Here is a 20,407-nt window from a genome sequence, read left to right as displayed (position 1 = left end):
GAGAATGATAATGAGCTAAATTCTCTTTTCTCCCAACCAGTCCAGTCATGGCCACAGCCCCAGCTAAATCAATATCATCATCCATAATCTTTATTGTGGGATGAAACACAGCATAAATCAGCACAAAGCCTTTCACACATCCCTCTCTTTAGCAGCCTCCAATTGCTTCAGCACTCTCCTGGGCCGACAACACTTTCTTTTCAGTACAGAGAGGTTCTCTCCTGGTGTCTCCAGCCTCTGCAGCACCTGCTCATGTATCATATCAGATATTTGTTTGCTGGTTTTAGCCTGTTTTCTGTCTGCAGCAGGTGTGTAAGGTGAGCTAAGACAGTGTTGCAGGTGTCTATTTGTCAGGAATGAATCGGCTTCTACCTGCAGGTGACTGGTGGAGTGGGATGATGTTTAAGTTGTTAAATCTTCCATGACAAAAGTGTGAGTTTGAGCAGGACAGAAATGTCGGTGTGCAGATGTGTGTGTGAGTTGTTCTGCGTCTCTGTGTATGTGTGTGTCTTCCAGCTCGGCTCTCTTTGAGTGTGAGTAATGAGGTTTGGAGAAGAAAGCTTAGCCAAATCCTCTCATCAGTCTTCAGTCCTTCAATACCCAATCAGCAGGCTAATTCAATACCCAATCACAGGGCTAATAGCATCCAGCCAAGAGGAGAACCAATGAGAACTCAGCTAATGGACCTTGGGGAATAAGTAGCTGGACAAAAAGTTAGTGCAAAAAGAAGGCAGAATTTCTTTTTCTGTAAAGAAAATGTACTGTCTAACGATCTCAGTTTGGTTTCCAATCGCCTGCCACTGTACGGTAACTGTGAAACTGAGGAAAAATCTCTCATTAAACTGTTACAGACACTTGTGTCTACTCAAGCATGTCAAAGCAATGAGTGTGATGTTACAGTCAAATCAGCAGCTAAAATTAAAAAAAGAGATATTTTTATTCATTTCCCTCAGTATCTGAGTTTAGAGCTTGTTTTATTATAGAATTACAGCCTTGTTCCAGCGTTATACTGCGCGCGGCTCTATGACATTTAACATGCAAACACATTCACATCTCCCTCACTCATTTTTCCCTCTGGAGCTGTGAACGGTGCACGGGTCTGCAGGAGTGTCCCAGCCATTGTAGTGTCACAAATCCCCCCTTCCTGACATGCACTGAATAAACTGTCACAGACGTTATATAGTGTCTCCATAAAGCCTACCATCAAACAGTTACTACCTCCACGGCTTCAGTCCACTGCACCAACATCACAAACAAATCACACTGTGGTGCGTCCCGGTGTTTTCAGGTGAGTGTGTGTTTACGTGTGTGTGATATACTGTAAAGTGGGGTGCATACATGACTGTGTTTTCTGATATGATCATACACCATATAACCCTCTATATCCTGCTCAGCTGCAATCCATACTGACCTCCCTTTGTCAACCTTCCTTCGCTAAAAGCTTTCCAATGTGTTTCATGATGCATATACAGTTTCCTGCTCTTCTGTTTTCTGTCGCTGCACAGTTTTGTGCTTGGTCATTAAAAGGGTACATTAGCATTCATCACATGTATTCTGGTAGTGGGATCCTAAGGCTGGTTTAATCTAAGCGATAGTGTCAGTCATAAAAACAAAAGACAGTGAAATCTACTTTAAAAGAAACACAGGCCTTGTGTGCACATTTCTGGGCCTGTTTTTGTTTTTCCTCTATCTTGCAAACACACTTCAGGTCAGAATAGCTACAGTTAAGTTTATCCTATTTGAAATATTAATTTTTAATGTCAGGTTTTTGTGCCACCCCCTCACCATTTTTACTGGCATACATTAACCACAGAAATCAACAGACAACTTCTTTTCTGCTATTATCCTCAATAGACCAGAGTAAAATGCAACAGACTTGAATTTTGACTTGACACAAAATGCAACATGTTTTGGCTTTAGAAAGGGATTTTGGGAATTTTTGGAGATCCTCTACAGAAGCGGTAGACAAGGCAGTTTCAGAGAAAGCGTGTACATCATAAAAACAAATTTCATCACAGAATAACCGTAACAGCCTTACAGGCATTGAACATCACACACTAATGATATACTGCACTGTACAGCAGTGTGAGAGCATGCGAGGAGGAAATTTCCCTTTAATCTTCTTCATGGCTACATCATCTTTTATTGGTGGACAAAGTGAATCCCAGCCTCAGCCCGGTAGAAATGACAATTGATTTGCAGGTTATTTCCTGCTTCCTGTGAGCTAATTGAAATAAAGTGGGACGGTAGACTCGGGCTCTGCAGCATCTATCAATACTGCAGTTGTACAGTACATAGAACCTTGTGCCTACTGCTGCGCCTTAAACAGTCCCACAGAATATTTGTTTCATTGTTTAGATCCTCACAGTGCTTCTGTTTTATATGGGTTCATAATGACTGTATGTAGGTAAGCAAAATAGGCCAAAAATGTATGGCTCATAAATGCATACGCTCTGCATGTGTGCTTGTACTCGTTTTGTCATACAAGTAATTTTTCTCCTCCTAACATAATATTAGAAACTGTAGTTTCAGGGGGTATGTCAGGCTTATATTATGGAGGATTGTGGGTATTTGAGTCCAAATCATCATGTAAGAAGAAAATTTGAGTCCAGATGCAACGATTAATATTTTGTCAGAGATACTCAAATGCAACCAACACACACAAATACACACAAACAAATACAAACACATACTGATCAGTGCATAACACATTTTCCCATCAATTTAAATTATGGTAAACATGCTATAGATAAATATACAATATCCAGCAGTGCACATCTGTCCAGGCGTCTGTACAGCAGAAGAGAGGGAAGGAAACAACTCGTTGCTTATGTATGGAAGGCAACAGAGGAATAAGTGTTGACGTGTGTGCATGCGTGTATGTGCAACCTCTCGAGCTGCGTTTTATTTACTTATAATGTCCCAGCTGTCGTGAGCAGCTGGATTTTACACAGATTAAACTGGTGAGTGTATGGCATCAGTACAGTACAGTGTCTTTGCTTTCTGATGAATCACTGGAGGAATTTATCCCAAACAAAGTCTTCACTGAACCTGTACAAGACCTGACATTTAACATCCAGGAGGTAGAAAGACTAAACCGGTAAACACATTGTAACTTACATTCATTTTGCAGATGTCCAAAAATTTTGTCCAAAAATTGACAGATTTTATTTTAGTGCTGCGTCATGGCATAAACTGTAAAAACATTAAGACATATTTTTTCTATAATGCACTTACTTACACACCATATTTAAGGACAAAAACATGGATTTCACAAAATTACATTTTAAATTATGTTTGGAGAAAATGATAGATTTAAAAACTTTAATTTTATTTATCTTTAAGTGTCTTTAAACAACGCTTCCTCTTTTTGCTGCTTTTCTTTCAAACCACTGTAACGATTTCAGCCAGTGTCTTCCAATGGTCTAATCAAACTCTCGTTAGACTGCAAGATACACTGAATCATCATTAAATCTATCTGCATATTACCTGTGCTGCTACAATTAGCTATGAATCTCATTTGAATCTCATTTAGATTCCTCCTATGAATCTCAATTAAACATAGAGATTCAAACAAACAGCCATAGCACTGGAAATGTGGAAGTTTAGAAACACACACACACACACACACACACAAACACACACACCTGCTGTTATCATTGCTGTTGTTTTAAATGCGTTTGGTTTAATTAATTTGTTTTGATACTCAAGACAAATCCTTTACAAATCCTCATGTGGTAATTAACAATTATCGTACATTTAATAAGCACACTGAGATAATGAAACAATTAGAGAGAAACAAGCTGTTTAAAGACTGAAGCAGTGCTTTGAACTAGTGTATATGCTTTAATTGTCTTTTAGTGGCTTCCGACTTCAATGAACTACCAGATCATAATAAATGTCCTCGCTGCTTACAAATCAAACACCCTTCAAAGGAGAATTACAAACCAATAAATTATTACTTGTAGAAAAATATAAAACATAAGCTTTCAACGGTGCTGTAATACCGAAACACAAACATACATACACACACACACACACACACACATATTCCCTTTTTCTCTGGTGTTATCACAGGGGCCAATTAGCGGGCCCCGGCTTTCTGCTCAGGCATGTGTCAGGGGACCTATAGGGAGCCCGCGAGGCTGTGAGAGGCCTCAGGGTAGCAGGAGAATTATCACTCTTTTCATCTCTCCGTCTCTCACGCATCCTTGCATACACACATCCACTATCTGCTTGGAGCGAGCACATCCCCTTTCTTTCTTTCTTTCTTTCTTTCTTTCTTTCTCTCCCTCTCCTCTCTCGTCTTCTTGCTGCACAGGCCTCCAGAACAGCGAACAAAGGATGATCCTGAACATTATAGTATGCAAATACATCAAACTAATTTACTCAGGTAAGGCGGCAGAATCGGACGAGGTTCAATAAACATATGCATAACCTCCCCTTACAGATGAATCAGTCGATGGAGTTTACTCATAACCTTTGATCCTTCTGAACTGTACAAGCAGGCCGACTTTGTGCGTGTGTGCACTTTTAGTCAACAGAAAGGCGAAGTCATCACAATACATGCTGATCAAAATCCATGTTGCACTCTGTAACATGAATATTAGTGATGGAGCGTTCAGAGAGACCTAGCAGATTGGTGGAGCGTGTGCTAGGCTGAACTGTTTGTGTGTGAGTGTGTGTTTACTGTATTGCTGGTTACTGTGTGTTTGTTCTTGCTGAGAGTTTTATCCCGATCACACTCCATCCCACCCCCTCATCCTTCTTTCTTTCCTCTCATCCCTCTATGGCTCCCCGCTGAGTGCCTGGTAGGTGGCTCATATACACATGGTAGGTGGGCTCATACACACACACACACACACACACACACACACACACACACACACACACACACACACACACACAAGACAAAAACACACAGTAAGCCCTCCTCAGGCTGCGGATAGCAGTAGATCCCTCTTTCTCCTCCACACCACAGGGAGGAGAGAAGAAGGGGATGATAAGAAAGAAAGAGGAGCAAGAGAAGGAAGGTGTGTGTGTGTGTGTGTGTGTGTGTAGGTGGGGGTGGCAGAACAGAATGAGTGGACACCTGTCCTCTGTCTACCTGTCTGTCTGCTACACTGTGGGCTGATCTGTCGCTGAGGACTTTGTTTACAACACACTGAAATATTGTTGAACATGAACAAGTCTTCAGTCTGATAGGAATAATTAAGACACTGGCAGGGAAAATAAAATAAAAAGACTGTGGTTATGGGTTAGGAAAGTAATTATGAATGGTTATAATAAAATATACAGGTTTAAAGTGTGTGTGTTTCTGCTTGCGTCTATGAGAATGGCTTTGATACACAGCATATAGACAAGCATGCACATATTGTCCGTAAGTTGTTGTTTTTAAGTGTATTTGTGTGTGTGTGTGTGCGTGTGTGTGTGTGTGATGTCGGCTGGGATAGAGACAGCAGAGTGGAGGCAGTAGATAAGATAAGTGCTCTTTATTTCTGACAGAGTCATTTAGCTGTGGATGAAGAGAAGAGAGGAGGAGAGGACGGGGAGGAGAGAGTTATAGTTATGGAGCTGTCGGAGGTTTGGGAGTGTTGAATGAAATGAGGTCCGGCGGAGCAGCAGGGAAACAAAGGTGGAGAGAAAGAGAGAGAGAGAGAGAGAGAGAGAGAGGCATCTACATGACCTTGCAGTCAGAGAAACAGACCGATGAGGGAGGAGAACCGGTTTCCTCTAAATCATATGTGCGGTGCTGTTTTTTTTTTTTTTCTTCTCACTGTAACTCAGTTAACATGTCACCCTACAGGCCGCCCGCTATATCTCCCCTCTCACTGTCTTGCTCACTCTTATTCCCTGCAATCACCAATCATGTATCTGTGTTTTAGCGCCAAATTGCAGCACACACTCAGCGTCTCTCACACACTCTCATTCAGAGTTATAGAAGGTGTTACTTTCTCATATATTTGCTTGTATTGAGGCATCAAACTGTCACAGGCCTCTTGTCACTTCTGCCATTTTCTTCTCTCCCTTGCTTTTCCTTGTATGAAGAAAAGTATTTATTTTCATTTATCAAAGCCTTTTACCCGAGAGAGAGAGAAAAAATTGCAGTGTCTGCAATAGTCAGTGTGTGTGTGTGTATGTGTGTGTGCGTGTGTGTGTGTGTGTGTGTGTGTGTCAGGGAGGATCTGGAGCAATGCTGGGGGTTATTATGAAGAGACTGAGATGCGACAGGAGATTCCTCTGATTTGGGAATAAAACACTTCTTATCTATTTAAATAAACTCCACTGCAACTTCATCTACACACACACACACACACACACACACACACACACGCACACGCACATACACGTACATACACTAAAAATAAAAAGGCGTATACGGAACGACACAAGAAAGTAAAGACATTCATTGAGGCACACACACAAAAAAAAAATGCAGAAGCCAGCAAATCTATGCATGTAAACAAACACAAGAGCAAATTCACAAAGGGATTTGTAGTAATTAAATTGCAATGATCGCCCTATTTTAGCTTTCACTTTGAAGATGAAAAAATAGTGTTCGAGCAGAGACATAAGGAAAAACAGTCCTAATAGAACATGAAAAGAACATCTAATTATTCAAGGGAGAGTCGTTACTGTAGGAATGAAAAATAAGATAAACAAATAAAAAGGTTTCATGAAACAACTCAGCAGAATAATGTAGAAAAATCATTCAAAGCTACACAAGACATCCTAAGCTTTGATTTTTTTTTTGAGTCGCCAGTGGCTTACTGGTGGGCTGCACCATGATAAACCAATCAGCTGTGATCATCCTGGCCTCCGACACTAACCTGCTGACCTTTGACCTCTGGCTGACCAGAGGAGTGGAACCTGTACTTGACCTATGACCTTGTGGCATCTTTAATAACCAGCTCTCCCCCTGCAGCAACGTACAACTGCACACATGTCAATAAGACAAGAGATATGCAAAAGATGGATGCAGAGGAGCCATATGTGTGTGTGTGTGTGTGTGTGTGTGTGTGTGTGACAGTAAATAGTGAGATGAGAAACAGTGATGTATGTTGGGTCTGCAGTCTGAGGCTGCAGATGTTCACCCCAGGTGGTCTGACGCTAATAACATTCCACTTTTCACAGGCCCTTAAATTCACTCGAGATAAAGCTGCATTAAATATGCTGTATAGAACAATGTGATGCACCTTTTATCACCTCCAAAACAAACCAAGTCCCAGAAATACGTTTAAAAATATTCTTCCTATTACCTCATTGAAATATGGGTGTATACTTCATTTAATCATTTAGATAAACTATTCTTGATTGAGCAATTATTATAAATATGTAGAATAAGCACTGATTTCATGGCATCTTTTTCACACTAAAGAGCTGATGCAGAGATTTAAATAGAGACTGCTGCCCTTTTTGGACATGTTAACATTTACTGCACCTGCTGTGTGATGTTTTGCACTTTATGATGTTGTGTTTGATCTGGTTTACTTAATGTACTTGTTCTATGAGTAATAGGTGATGGCCCTGAGGCCTGTGACCAAATTCAGTATTCACACCCTTGTGTGACAATAAACACAGATTATTGACGATGTACGCAAGCATCCCTCTGTATGATAAACTCCTTTGATTTATTACTCTGAGCAGAAGGCAGTTTGCATTTTGTGACAATTATCATAATTCAAAAACATGCAGTTTTACAATCCGACGCCTTATGCCTCTTGTGGAAATGGCTACTTCTTGTGAGCAGGTAATGAGTTCACTACCATTTTTATGCTGTATGTGTGTGTTTTAAAATGAGAAAAAAAAAGAGAGAGAGAGAGACAGGGTGTAGTTGCAGCCCTCCTCAACCTCAGTTTGTGTAAGCAGGATGTCATGTTCACACACGCCCCTCTCCCCTGTTTGCTCCTTTCCCTCATGTCTCCTCCCTCTCTCGCCCCTTTCTGTCCATATGTGTGTCAACCTTGAACCAGGGCAGATGAGAAAGAGAGAGAGAGAGAGAGAGAGAAGGGAGGGAGGCAGCACCCTTCTTACTTCACATTTGTGTATTAGGGGGAAAAAAAAAACTTGATGCAACCAGAGATTTGGAGGATGGTGGTGTTAACTTCTGCAGGGAGTAAATCAAAAGAATTCACTGCACAAGCTTTATACTGTCCGTTATACTGTCCAAAAGGTAACATGATGGACAACAAAAACAAGCACATTAAATATGACTAAAACCCATACACAGCCCTTTTCTAACATTTTAGAAAGCTCACATTACTGATGTTACTAGAAAGCAAGTAGGCAGCAAAGATCAGAGAGAATGTAAAAAAAAACTCACACTGTCTGTCCTCTCCACTGCAAAAATGAAAGATTCTCACATGCTTGACAGTCTTTGGCAATACTTCACATACCACACAAGTGCAAATACACAGACTCACAGTGTTGACTTTGTATTCTAGTGCAGTTAATGTGTACACAATTTATTTCTCTCCCCAGAATAGCTGCTCGAGTAGCAGGCAGCGGCTTTCATAATCATTCTACTGGTAAGACCGCAGACAGCAAGGTCCTGTCTCTGTTGATTATACTGTAGCATTAACACACATAAACATCAGCGTAAGACCTCCTTCTGCACAGTAGAAATCGGCAATTAATTTGAAAATATAATAACTTGTTAAACGACAAACGCCCCCTCGAAGGCACTCAGCTGATTCTTGATCTTTGTTATCATGTTCGCTGCTGCAGGAAACCTGACTGACTCAACTCCTCTCAATGGTCCTATTGTAAGAGCCGGTTAGTGACCGCTGTCTTTAGTGACTGAGAGTTTAGTCTGTCGGAAAAACAAAACGTCTCCTCCCCACTCCCCTCTTCTTCTTTGCCCCTCGTCTTCATCCAGCCCCATTAAGAGTGCTCTGTTGTTTTTTTTTTTCTTCTCTTTTCTGTCATGAATCTTTAATCAGCCTTTTCAGGTTAGTGGGCAGGCTGAGTCTCTGCAGAGCACTGACCTGGGCTGCTGAAACACACATTCTGATGTAACTTATACCGGCGCTGCACAGGTTAGACCCGCTTCACATCCCAGGACCTCTCTAAGACTTGTGTCTGATCAGCAGCTAAAGCCTACAGTTACAGTATATGTTACGTCTTCATTTCTCTGCCAGCAGGTCAAAAAGACGAGACAAAAGGCTGACTGAATTTGAATTGTGCTTTGTAACAATTAAATAGAAGTTACCTACACACCAAATGTTCTGACAAAAATAAAGGATACTGTAGTTAAATTCCGGTATTGTTTGGTATCTGGAATTGCTGCATGCAGAGCCATCAGTGTATTTACTCTCCTGTTTATGCTGAGAGGAAATCCATCAGCAGGAACCCGAGAGTGAGCTGACGGCTGTGTATGTATGGTCTCTGCATCTAGTTGCGTCTCTCTCTTTCTCTGTCATGACACAAATGCATTTGCTTGTGCTGGCGTGCACGCGGCTGCACACATGAACACACACACACATACACACCTCTAACAGTAAATAAAGCAGTGCAGTCAGGTCACAATCACAGTAAACCACACAAACGACTACCATCTGTCTCTTTGTCTGCCTGTACGAGTCAATGAGCCTCACTGGCAACAGTTCATACTACACTGCCCAAACACAATAACATTCAACATCATGGTTTAAAAAAAATAAAAAAAGAAAGAAAGAATAAAATATCTGTGAAGGAGTACAGGCTATTCAATATTCCTCTCTCTCTCTCTTATCACTCTCTCGTTTCCTCTTTGCCTGACTCCATCCCTCCTCCTCTTCCTGTAAATGAGTGATTTATCAGCCTTAATTGCTGGCAGTGGTTCATGTGGTCATGTGACCGCAACATGACAGCGTGTGATAAATACACCCTGAAAATTAAACCCTGCGTTGCAAACGGAAACACGCATTGCTTGCATCGCATCTGCAGAGCGAGAGTGTGTGTTTGGATACTGACAAAAATAGAATTGGTCTAATAAAAGCATTGCTTTAAAAACAAAATATCAGCTCACAATGTGCTTTAAAAGCAAAACGTTGTCATAATAAAAGACATTTATCAAAGTGAGGCAAAGGGCAAAAGGGAAAAATGTACAATCAATAATGATAGACCAAGTAAATCTATTGTTATAAGGTGTTTCACAACAGTACACCATAAACACCAAAACGCGCACACACCCACACCCACACACACACACACACACGTATACACACACAGCACACACAGCCTACAGTCGACTCTATCACTCTAGCTCTCATGTGTTTCCTCCTCACTGTGCTCAGCGGCAGGACGCTGACTGAAGGGCCTGCAGTGCTCAGTTCATGCATCTTATTGTTACATGGAGCCAGTTCTCAACCACTGACCTTTTTATTCACTGCACTATACATTGTTAAAATAATGTATGAGGTGTCTCAGCCCGAGCCACTTCATTGTGTTGTGTTATATACAACAGAGTTGTTTGTCTGTATCTAACATGGATTTGTGCAAAAAAAACCCAACAAAACATGTTAGTGCACATTACAGAATACATGTTAGATGATAAAAGAGAGAGAAAATAAACTAAAACTCTAATGTTTGCATGTGCTGTGACTTGACATTGATAACAAGTATAATTTGCCATGTTCTGATAAATTTCGTTCACATCATCAGCAGTGCTGTACGTGTTCTGTCAACATGTCCCTCCCTGTGCTCTTTGTTTATTTTTTATTAAAAAAATATTCATTGCTGTCTTTTTGCAGCTGTCATGTGACAAATTTCTAAATGTAAAATTAACCTGTTTTTTGTAGATTTCTGTAAACAGTAAAAAAAAAGTAACATTTAACAAAAAACAACGAAAGGAAAGCTGATCAGGCCTAGAGTCAGGGCTTATCTACAAAAACAGCGCAACCAATGCAGTTTTTATGAAAAACCCATTTCTAGTTGTTAGCACATGAAACAAATGAAAATGTAGAGATGAACCTGCTCAGACTATAGCTGCACACAGATCAGCAATTATAGCACTTAAGCACAAATGCAGCACACACAAACAGAAATGCAAAAAATAATATAATTAAAGCTTTATTTAAGTGTTTTAGCTAGAAAATGGCTTTTTACTCATCTTTTCTGCAACAGTATTTCCACTATTAATCTTAGGCTTAAATATTTAAATTGCACTCCACTAATGAGCTATTTAAACCTGATATGGTTTTGTTGTCTATAAATTCTCACATAAATACAGTATATTTCACTCATAGTGTTGTGAAATGTGATGTGCCACCTCATGAAAGCCACACAAATTTCTGATGGAAACCAGAATTCAGAAAGACAGAATGAGAGGGACTGAGAGGTGGGACGGATCAGACAGACAGTAGATAGTGAAGCACGGAGTCAATCTTACTTTTTACCTGAGAGATTGTCCATCTAACTAATTTGTCATACAATTTGGCCTGTGCAGGAGGTGTACTAATACTAGAAGATGATTTCACAGTTTGAACAGAAGCACAAAGTGTGTGTGTGTGTGTGTGTGCAACTACGTGTGTTTAAGTGTGTGTGCCTGCTTTTGTGCTGCTCGTGTGTATTGTATATTTTTGCAGGTTTGCATATTGCTTATATGAATGTGTGTATAAACAGGTAACAGCAGAGTGACTCCAGCACCTCTGTACTGTCCTTTCCTCCTCCTTATTTATTTGTCTGTATTAGTTAGCTCCTTCTCAGCACTTAAAATTAATGTCATCCAGCAGAAAATAGAGGCTGAAAGCTAAAATTCAGCACTTTCCCAGCAGCCTGGTTATTTATCAAGCTAACAAGGAGAAGATGCATCCCGTTTCAACCGGGCCCAGAAAATATGTGCCATTAAAGCTCAGAGCTAGTGTTTGAGAGCCAGGGAATAAAAGTGAGCGTGTCAGGAAGACGGGATGGACGACATCGCTAGCGATATGGATGCAGAGAGACCAGCAGACACATTTATATAAGGGACAATAGATACACTCAAGTAGAAGTATGAGAAGCAAGAGGAGACACACACACACTTTCTGCCTACCGATGGTGTCGCCACAATACATATTCTGCATGTGCTGCATGTGTGTATATGAAGTGCTGATTTGCTGATGGCTATAAAAGAGGATCCTTTAGGGGATACAGAAGACATAGTTTGGAGCTTTGAATAAATCATGTGTTGCCAGAGTGAGCTTAGCACTAATTTTCTCTTTAGGAGCAGGGTGTTGAAACACGTCCTGAGGACTGTTGGTATTGTGCCGTGTTAACATCTCTATAGCATCAGGAGCTAACGCTGGAGTGTTGGAATTCAATTAGACACTGGGTGCAACGCTAAGCAGCTAGCGCTGGGCAGTCACCACAGGGAAGAGAGAGGAGAGGATGGTGATGGCGAGGGGAGCGAGGAAGGGGCGTGTGTGTTTGTGTGTGTGTGTGTGTGTTAGTGTGTATAAGGAGAAAGAGGCTGCGGGCTAGAGGAAGGCCCTGGGCTGCTGGCTGCGGTGATTCAGGGGAATACATTTTATCACACTAACCTCCGGCTGATCACAAGTTCCTCTCTCAATCACGCTGTGAACACACAGTCGCATCCTGAGGACAACAGTCGCTGTGAGGCTCACACACAGACACACACACACAGACACACGCACACACACACACACACACACACACACACACACACAGTGGCAACAGCTTTACAACTAATTATGTTTGAATAAAACAACACAATCCAGGCAAACAACTGAAACATGGGAGAGAAGATTGTATATTAACATAAGTTGAAAAGAGAAGCGGGTTGATGTTTAGAGGTCTGGCTCGAGGGGTGCAGCTTAGTATCAGCTACTCTGTGATTTAGAGGAAAGTAAAAACACATAATACAATTTTTAAAAACTATACAAACCTAAACACAGTTGTTCTGTGTTCAGTTTGTGTGTCTTTACAACCGTTTTTGTTATCTCTAACACATAACCCGACTTGCTTCCTCTCTCTTCAGACCGGGCCTAATAATGAGCATACATCCTGTTCATATCCTCCCTGTCATTTGGATTTTCTGGATAGAGGGATGATGTCTATGTCACTGTCAAGACGGTAACTCTGTAACGGGTCTCGCAGCAGCTAGTAGTTATATATATCCCAGGCAGAAGAAGGATAGTGAAGTGTGTCAAACTGTGGATGGAGCAAACACAGCTGCAGTGTCTTATAAATGACAATTTAATGTTGAAATTCTGTGTGGGCATTACATCAAAATTGATTGTTTATCATGTGGAATCATGTTGTGGCTTTAAAATCAGGAATTATGACACACATATTTGCTGCAGAATGTTTTCTAAGAAGCTGAAAGTGTTGCATTTAGATTCCCATTGCCGTGTAGTCCAATGTGATGAAAATTAACAAGTTTAAGCAGATGTCATGATATACAACGATATCTGTCTTCTGTCTATTTCATATTTATATTTTTCCCCTGTTTTTTTCCTTATGTCCACACAACCACTTAAATACATAATTTCTCTCTTCCCCCATTTTACATGCAAACACACACCTTGATATGTCTGCGTGCATGTGCGCATGTGTCCTTCCTCCTCCTGCCGTGTCTACAAAAACCTGACCTGCCTGCTGTCAGCCACAGAGGCACCTTGCCTACCTGCGCCCCCTCCCCCCCAAGTGGCCGACTCACCCCGTCACCATGTGAGGGGAAGACGGGTAGGAGCGGGAGGAGGGATGACGGGGGGATAACGGAGGTGGGTGGGGGGTGGGGGGGTGGGTGGGAGGTATGGCGTGGGGGTGGGGATCATGGAGGTGTGGTGGGTGGGTGGGGGCTCTGAAGCTTCCTCTAATGTGCCCTCTCCACTCCCCTGCCTGTGACCTCAGAGCTCCTGACAGCCAGAAAGTGCTGAAGCATGCAGGTGTCCTAACGCTGCAGCCACACACACATGCGAGCACACGTTCGCAGGCTCCTGCACACACACACACACACACACACACACACACACACACACACACACACACACACACACACACACACACACACACACACACACACACACACACACAAGATGCAGGTGTCCTACCTTAGCAGCCTGCAGTCTGTCCCTTTTTTTAACTCCTTCACCACTTCCATCCTCACTATGTCAATACCTCATATAAAGACATGCATTATGCTGTCTATTTATAAATAATCAATAGCAAAAAAATGGACAGTGATGGAGTTTTGCATATCAAAGGCAAAACAAGCATGTGCTTCACAATGCTGAGCACATGAAGAAAGTAGAGTATTCTGTCTGCTTCACAGTAAAATTAGCTGATGCTGATGCTGTAGTTTCCTCTGTCCAGCCTCTCGACTATACAGTGTAAAACCTGAGGTGTCCGGAGACTGTCCTGTCCTGTGTGTGTGTGTGTGTGTGTATATGTGTGTGTGTGTGTGTGTGTGTGTGTGTGTGGGAGGGGGGTTAGGGTTAGAGAGTTGTATTACAGTGGTGATGAGTCGCCTGGCTGCGAGGCTGATACCTCAGCAGCACCCAGCATTGACCAGGCCTTTAAATAAAGCCTTCGATCCTCCAGCAGCAGAGAAGGTCACCGCCTGCCTCTGGTTACCCTGCCTGTCTGTCTGCATCCATGGCCAGGAGCCCTCCTTCCATCCATTCCTCCCTTCCCTCGCCTCCTCCTGTCCTCTCACTCTCGTGTGCGTGTCTGCATTCAAATCCAGGTGCCTTCCTTCGCTCAGTGCCTCGACTCCTCCCCTAACTTTCCCTCGATTCTCCACTTCTAGTCGTCTTCAGCTCCTCGTCTCTCTCCCTCCATTTTCCGACTGGCGACAAAAAACTAGTCCTTGCTTTCCTTCTCTCAGTCTATCATCCTTTGCCGTCCTCTGAAATCCCCACATCTTCCCATCTGCGTGTCAGCCAGAAATAAAATAAATGTACAGTGTTTGTCTCCGCAGAGAGAGCAGAGTGGGTGAAAGAGGTCAGAGGGTCGGGACAGAGGTGAAAGGTTTTGGGCTCATCCCATGAGCACTGCGCATGTCACCCTCCTTTCAATCAAAAAGCACTGTCAAAGCCCCAAATCAGAGAGATGCACACCATGGCACACAACACATGGAGAGAGGAAGGAGTGCGGTTGTCATAGAGCAGGTGTCTGCTGTCATAAATGAGTGCTTCCTGATGAAAATGAATTAATATAAACATGTGGTTTGTGATTGTGATTTGTTCAGAAATAAGATACAAAAATCTTACTTCATGTCTGACACACTGCACAAACATTCATCATTTTTATAGTGAAAATATTAAAATGTCCTGTTTGAATTTTTTGAAAATAGAAAATGTCTTTTTTGGAGTTAGTATCTATATTTCTTCCTGACTGATAACAGTCATTATAAACATAAACAAAGATTGCAGAGGAAAGAAATTTTACACCAAATTTGTTTATCATTTATATTGTGTATGATGTCTTATTATATATTCAAAACGTTCTTCTCTGCATCCCCACTCTTTGTTTCTAAATACAAAGGAGTATAAACCTGAATCAAAATTAAGCACAAACTGATGTTGAGTCCTGTTATGTATAAATGTATTTTAAATCTATATAACATAACTAAAACAAGTACTTATAATGGATATGTTACTAAAGTTATTATCAGTAAAAGCTCATTGTAAACATTCTGTGCTGTAACTTGATAAACATGTAGCAAACAACTGTGTCACGAAATTCGACACATCAGACTTGTGCAACGCTGAACCTTTTCATGACATACATTTAATATTATATTTTGATTTCATTCAGTCAAATAGTGAAAATGTACTTGAATCATAAATCTTGGCATGGGGAGTGAAGAGCAGGTTACCTCAGACTCGGCGGCGGGACGAAGAGGTGACAGCTCTCTATCACAGATGGAGGAATTTTCTTGATGTCCTACAAAGAGAAGAAAAAGGGATGAATTATAAAAAACACACTCTGTTCCAAACAACATGAGAGACATTGTCAATATAACATGGATTAGTTTTGTTCCATAACTGGCCTTGAATTTAAACAGAATTCTGTACTACTGCAGGCAAAAAGTTTACTTATTTTATAGATATTGAGTGATGAATTTTAGACATTATAGGTATTGGCCCACAAGTTGAATTCATATTATATTATCATGCGGTTTGAAATTATTATTAAACAATTTAGATTAACAAAGAGATACACAATTCAGAATAATCATATATAAGCAGATAGGCGGCACCAAAACAAACAAACAAACAACACAACAAAGCTAAAAATCAATCAAATATTTAATCAAATCAAATCAATTCAACTCAATCACATTTTTAAATCTATCAAATATGTAATGATTTTAATGGGGGTGTAATTTTTTGTCATACATAAAATAAATGCTCCTTATTTTTAAAAACAGAAACATTGATTTTAATCAAAATCAATACATAGCAAAAGCGTCGAAATTAGTCAACAAGACAACTTGATCAAAAGTACCATAAACCATCTTATAAAACTGAAAATCCTACATGAAGTTCAATATTTCAAACCACTGAATAAAAAGAAAGGTTAAATATATGATTTAAAAATGACTAAATCAAGCATTGAAGTCAGTAAGTTCATGAAGTTAACGTTCATTTGCATGTCTGAGAGCGAGGCGTTGTGTGTGAACATGACATATGCACGCATGTTAGCATTATTTGCACACATGTCTGATACGAGTGTGCAGATAAAGAAAACATGGGTTTAAAAGCCCAGTGACGAATCTTCCCGAAAATCTTTTTCGCTGTGCTTCGGTAGAGAGAAATGAGGCGAAGGAGCGACAAAGTAGGCCTATATTAATGCCCCTCAATCCATCTTTAAGCAACAATGAGCGCCATTCATTTCCCTGTAATCCGATTCACACTGGGGCCAAATGGACTCTGACCCATTCAGCTACATAGGAGCTCCCAGTGACAGACCTACAGCAGAGAGAACGCTGCCATCACCCAAAAAAAACACTCTGAAACACTGACATGGAGAAACCAGACTCCCAGATATAACTATGTTACAGTTTCAACCCAATAGATATGAATAAATACAATCACACACACATGTAGACATGCACACACCCAAGCTCAATGCGCACACACATGCATACTTGCACACACGTGTCCACTCTGTGTGAATTCTTGCAAACTCAAACGGAACGCGCCCACACATGAACTGATACAGTGGAAGTGAGGTCCACGTGCAGAGTGCTGCTACATGGCAGCAGTGTGTGGGGTCAAGGCCTTTCCCAGGTACAAATGAAAGGGAGAGGGGAGACTTTGGAAGAGCTGAACAACACTGTGGGTCACCTTGCCAGGCAAAGAGATCAATGTCTGTTTGACTGGCTGAGAGACAGAAAGAGAGAGAGAGAGAGAGAGAGAGAGAGAGAGAGAGAGTCTGACTGCAGCAGAAGGGTAAATCACCTCTCTTGCTTCATTGAGATGCAGGTAAAACACACAGGGGTCGGGCTTGGCTCCAGCACCCTGCATAACACAAACTCGTGCACGCGCAGGCTTGAACACGCACACATAGACAAACATTCGCATAATGCACTCAAACACCCCCCCCCCACCCCCCCCATCCCCCACCCCCCACACACACCAGATTCGCTGCGGTCCAAAACACACCACTCCACTGACTCTGTGCCCTGCAACTCAACTCACTGTGGAAAACACAGTTGAAAACATCAACACAGCCTCAGCTATGTTTATCCGTGAGTCAGAATATTGTGATCACTTATAATTAAAGCATAATTAGCTTTCATCTATGCCCTTTAGTGGTGCATTCTGGGGAGAGCTTCTTATGCAAGCAAATAAAAAAAAATCTAGTGTCTGAATTCTAGTGCAACATACACAAAACATGAGTCCCATTTCATGCGCCTACAGTATGTGCACATTCTTTTACAGCTGAGCGTTTACAGTAATCTCAATTCAACACAAGACTATAGGATTGGATTCAGACAATCACATTATCTCCACTCTCCCCACGCGTACTATTTGCTGGAAAAATCACCATGTAAAGCCAATAAGATACATGCAGAGGCAGCAGCACAAACCTTCTTTACAGCTGCTGCATTCTTACCACATGCACGGCCGCGACAGGAGGGGACAAGTTAAATTATTAGGGTTTCAAATAAATGACACATAACTCAGGACACTGCAAGACAGAAAGAGAGAGAGAGAGGGGTGGGGGGGGGGGAGGGAGAGGAGCTCTGGCATTGCAGGTCTAGATGATGGACGGACCACAGAGGAACATAAATGCAGCTGATTTAAATCACTTTAAATGTAAATGTTTATCGCGTGGAGTGATGCAGATGTGGACTGAGTGGAAGAGATTGAAATTGTTTCCTCTTTTGAATGTGAATATGTTTTTAACCCTTCGGGGTCTGTTTTTTTTTTTTTCATGGGGAGAGGTAGCGTTTACAGGGAATAAAGAGAATGAACACGTACAAAATGAGAAATGTTGTGTCGCGAAATGAGATGACACTTATTGTAACAAAATATTTTTGTACTATAAAACATTTTTTTTCAGCGATAGGGGATAACTTAGATTGATTACATCATAGATTCTCTATATTTTACTGCTTAACAGATCCAAATCCAAATAGAGGAACTTTTGGAGCGACTTAAACTTTGGTTCAATTGCTCTTAAATGAATTACTTTATTTGTAAAGAAAAAAATAAACTGTCTACACTGAGTGAGATTATATTAATAATTTGTTTTTACTTATATTTATTAAGATTTCCTTTTGATTGACATAAAAAGCTACAGTACAAGCATGACAATGTCATTCCTATAGATTTAATAGTTAAAGTATATACACCTTTTCCACCACAAGGTCAAATAAAAGACAATGCTGGATGGTTATTGAGCACTCACACAAATAGACACTAAACAGTGCGCACATCCTTTGTCCTATTAATTCTGAGGCATTAAAGCGAGGTACATGATGATGATTCAAATGTCAATACTGATAAATTTCAAAGTGATTTCCCATAGTTGACCTGAAAGAGAGAGTCCAATATTGTGACAGCAGACAACTACATTATCTTTAATAACCTAATCATTGGACAGACTGCAAATGATCACAGTGCAGGAGTCAATATACTGGGCTGGAGAATAGAATTACAGTTCATATTGATAAGATTAATAATGTGGTCTGTGTGTGTATGTGTGTGTGTTTTAATGTGCACGCACTTCTTCATACTATACAAAGAGACACAGAGAGAGAGAGAGTGAAGTAGTGAATCTGATAGAGTGCTGAGAAACGAGGAGGAAGTGCTGAAATGTTGTTTCCTGTGCCCCTTGTCCTCCTTCAACACAGGAAGTGCATCAGTGCTACTAAATCCTCCTGCCCCTTGGTGTATCTAGAAGTCAAAACACACACATACACGCAAGCACAAGGTGTAATTTCCATGCACGCCCCTACAATGATCCGCAAATATTCCACTTTCTCAGGCTTACGTACCGAACACCAGGTCAAAAAAACCACATGAACCATGACGCAAAGCAGACCTCACAACACTGTTGATTCCAGGTAAGACCGTCCCGAGCAAAATCCTGAGACTCCTGAGAAAACTCAACTAATCCTATCTGCCTCACAGAAGAAAGAGGTGCCACGAAAGAAGTATAGCATCTCCAGTTCTAGGTTATAACACAAATGTAATTAAATAGCACACTATATTGACCTAATCAGATAGGAGGGCCATAAATTAGTGGACACATGCTCACTAAAAGGCCCTCTCCTCTCAGCTAGGACACATCTCTGATCGTTTATCATCTGAAAGGAGCAGGAAGGCAGCCAGCATCTCTCTCTCTCTCTCTCTCTCTCTCTCTCTCTCTCTCTCTCTCTCTCTCTCTCTTCCTTGCTCTGTCTCTGTCTCTCACTCACTTTTAATCACAGAGAAAATCATTCCTCCAGGCATGAGACGATCATGCTCTCCCATCTTGTCCCTCACTCTGGGCTTTCACAGGAGCCAATAGGGGCCAGGTGACTGTGTGTGTGTGTGTGTGTGTGTGTGTGTGACACTGTTATACAGGTGAGACACATAGCTACCAGAGAGTCTGTACAGTCTTTGTCTTCAGGTCTTGCATTCAAACGGGTCACCGATGTGATGCATTTTAAAGTTTCCACAAGGTACACACACATTTGAACAAAACAGCTCCTCATCTTGCACATGCAAGCACTCAGACTGTCAAAGGTCCTGCAGTGGGAACAGATAATATCCCACTAACACACACACACACACACACACACACACAGATTTCCAGCACCATGCATTGTGATGGCAGTGACCTTGTATGGCAGCCCAGCCCCAGACCCCGTGTAGCTTTTATCTCAACCATACAGTTCTTTAGGATGCACTGAGTTAATCAGGCTTGTTTCAGGAGGAGAAAACACTCTGCAGGCCAGAATCAGTCCAGAGCAGAGGCATGTCAG

At 41.4% G+C, this 20,407-nt stretch overlaps 1 protein-coding gene across 10 annotated transcripts in view; it reads right to left on the bottom strand.

Moving 5' to 3' along the window:
• The window catches only part of LOC121896678 (transcription factor Maf), a 53,806-nt gene that overhangs the window by 19,413 nt on the left and 13,986 nt on the right, over positions 1-20,407 (bottom strand). For 4 of the 10 annotated variants that reach the window (XR_006096074.1, XR_006096073.1, XM_042410596.1 and 1 more), the window contains one exon: positions 15,803-15,870. Coding sequence is in view for 5 of the 10 variants with exons in the window: in XM_042410596.1 (XP_042266530.1) it covers positions 15,843-15,870 (28 nt within the window). In the remaining 5 variants the exon portion in view is untranslated. The other 6 variants (XR_006096075.1, XR_006096072.1, XM_042410595.1 and 3 more) reach the window with 4 other exon arrangements.

The sequence above is a fragment of the Thunnus maccoyii genome, chromosome 5 (assembly GCF_910596095.1).
Source record: "Thunnus maccoyii chromosome 5, fThuMac1.1, whole genome shotgun sequence".
Classification (NCBI taxonomy): domain Eukaryota; kingdom Metazoa; phylum Chordata; class Actinopteri; order Scombriformes; family Scombridae; genus Thunnus; species Thunnus maccoyii.
This window is presented reverse-complemented; position numbering and strand designations above follow the sequence as displayed.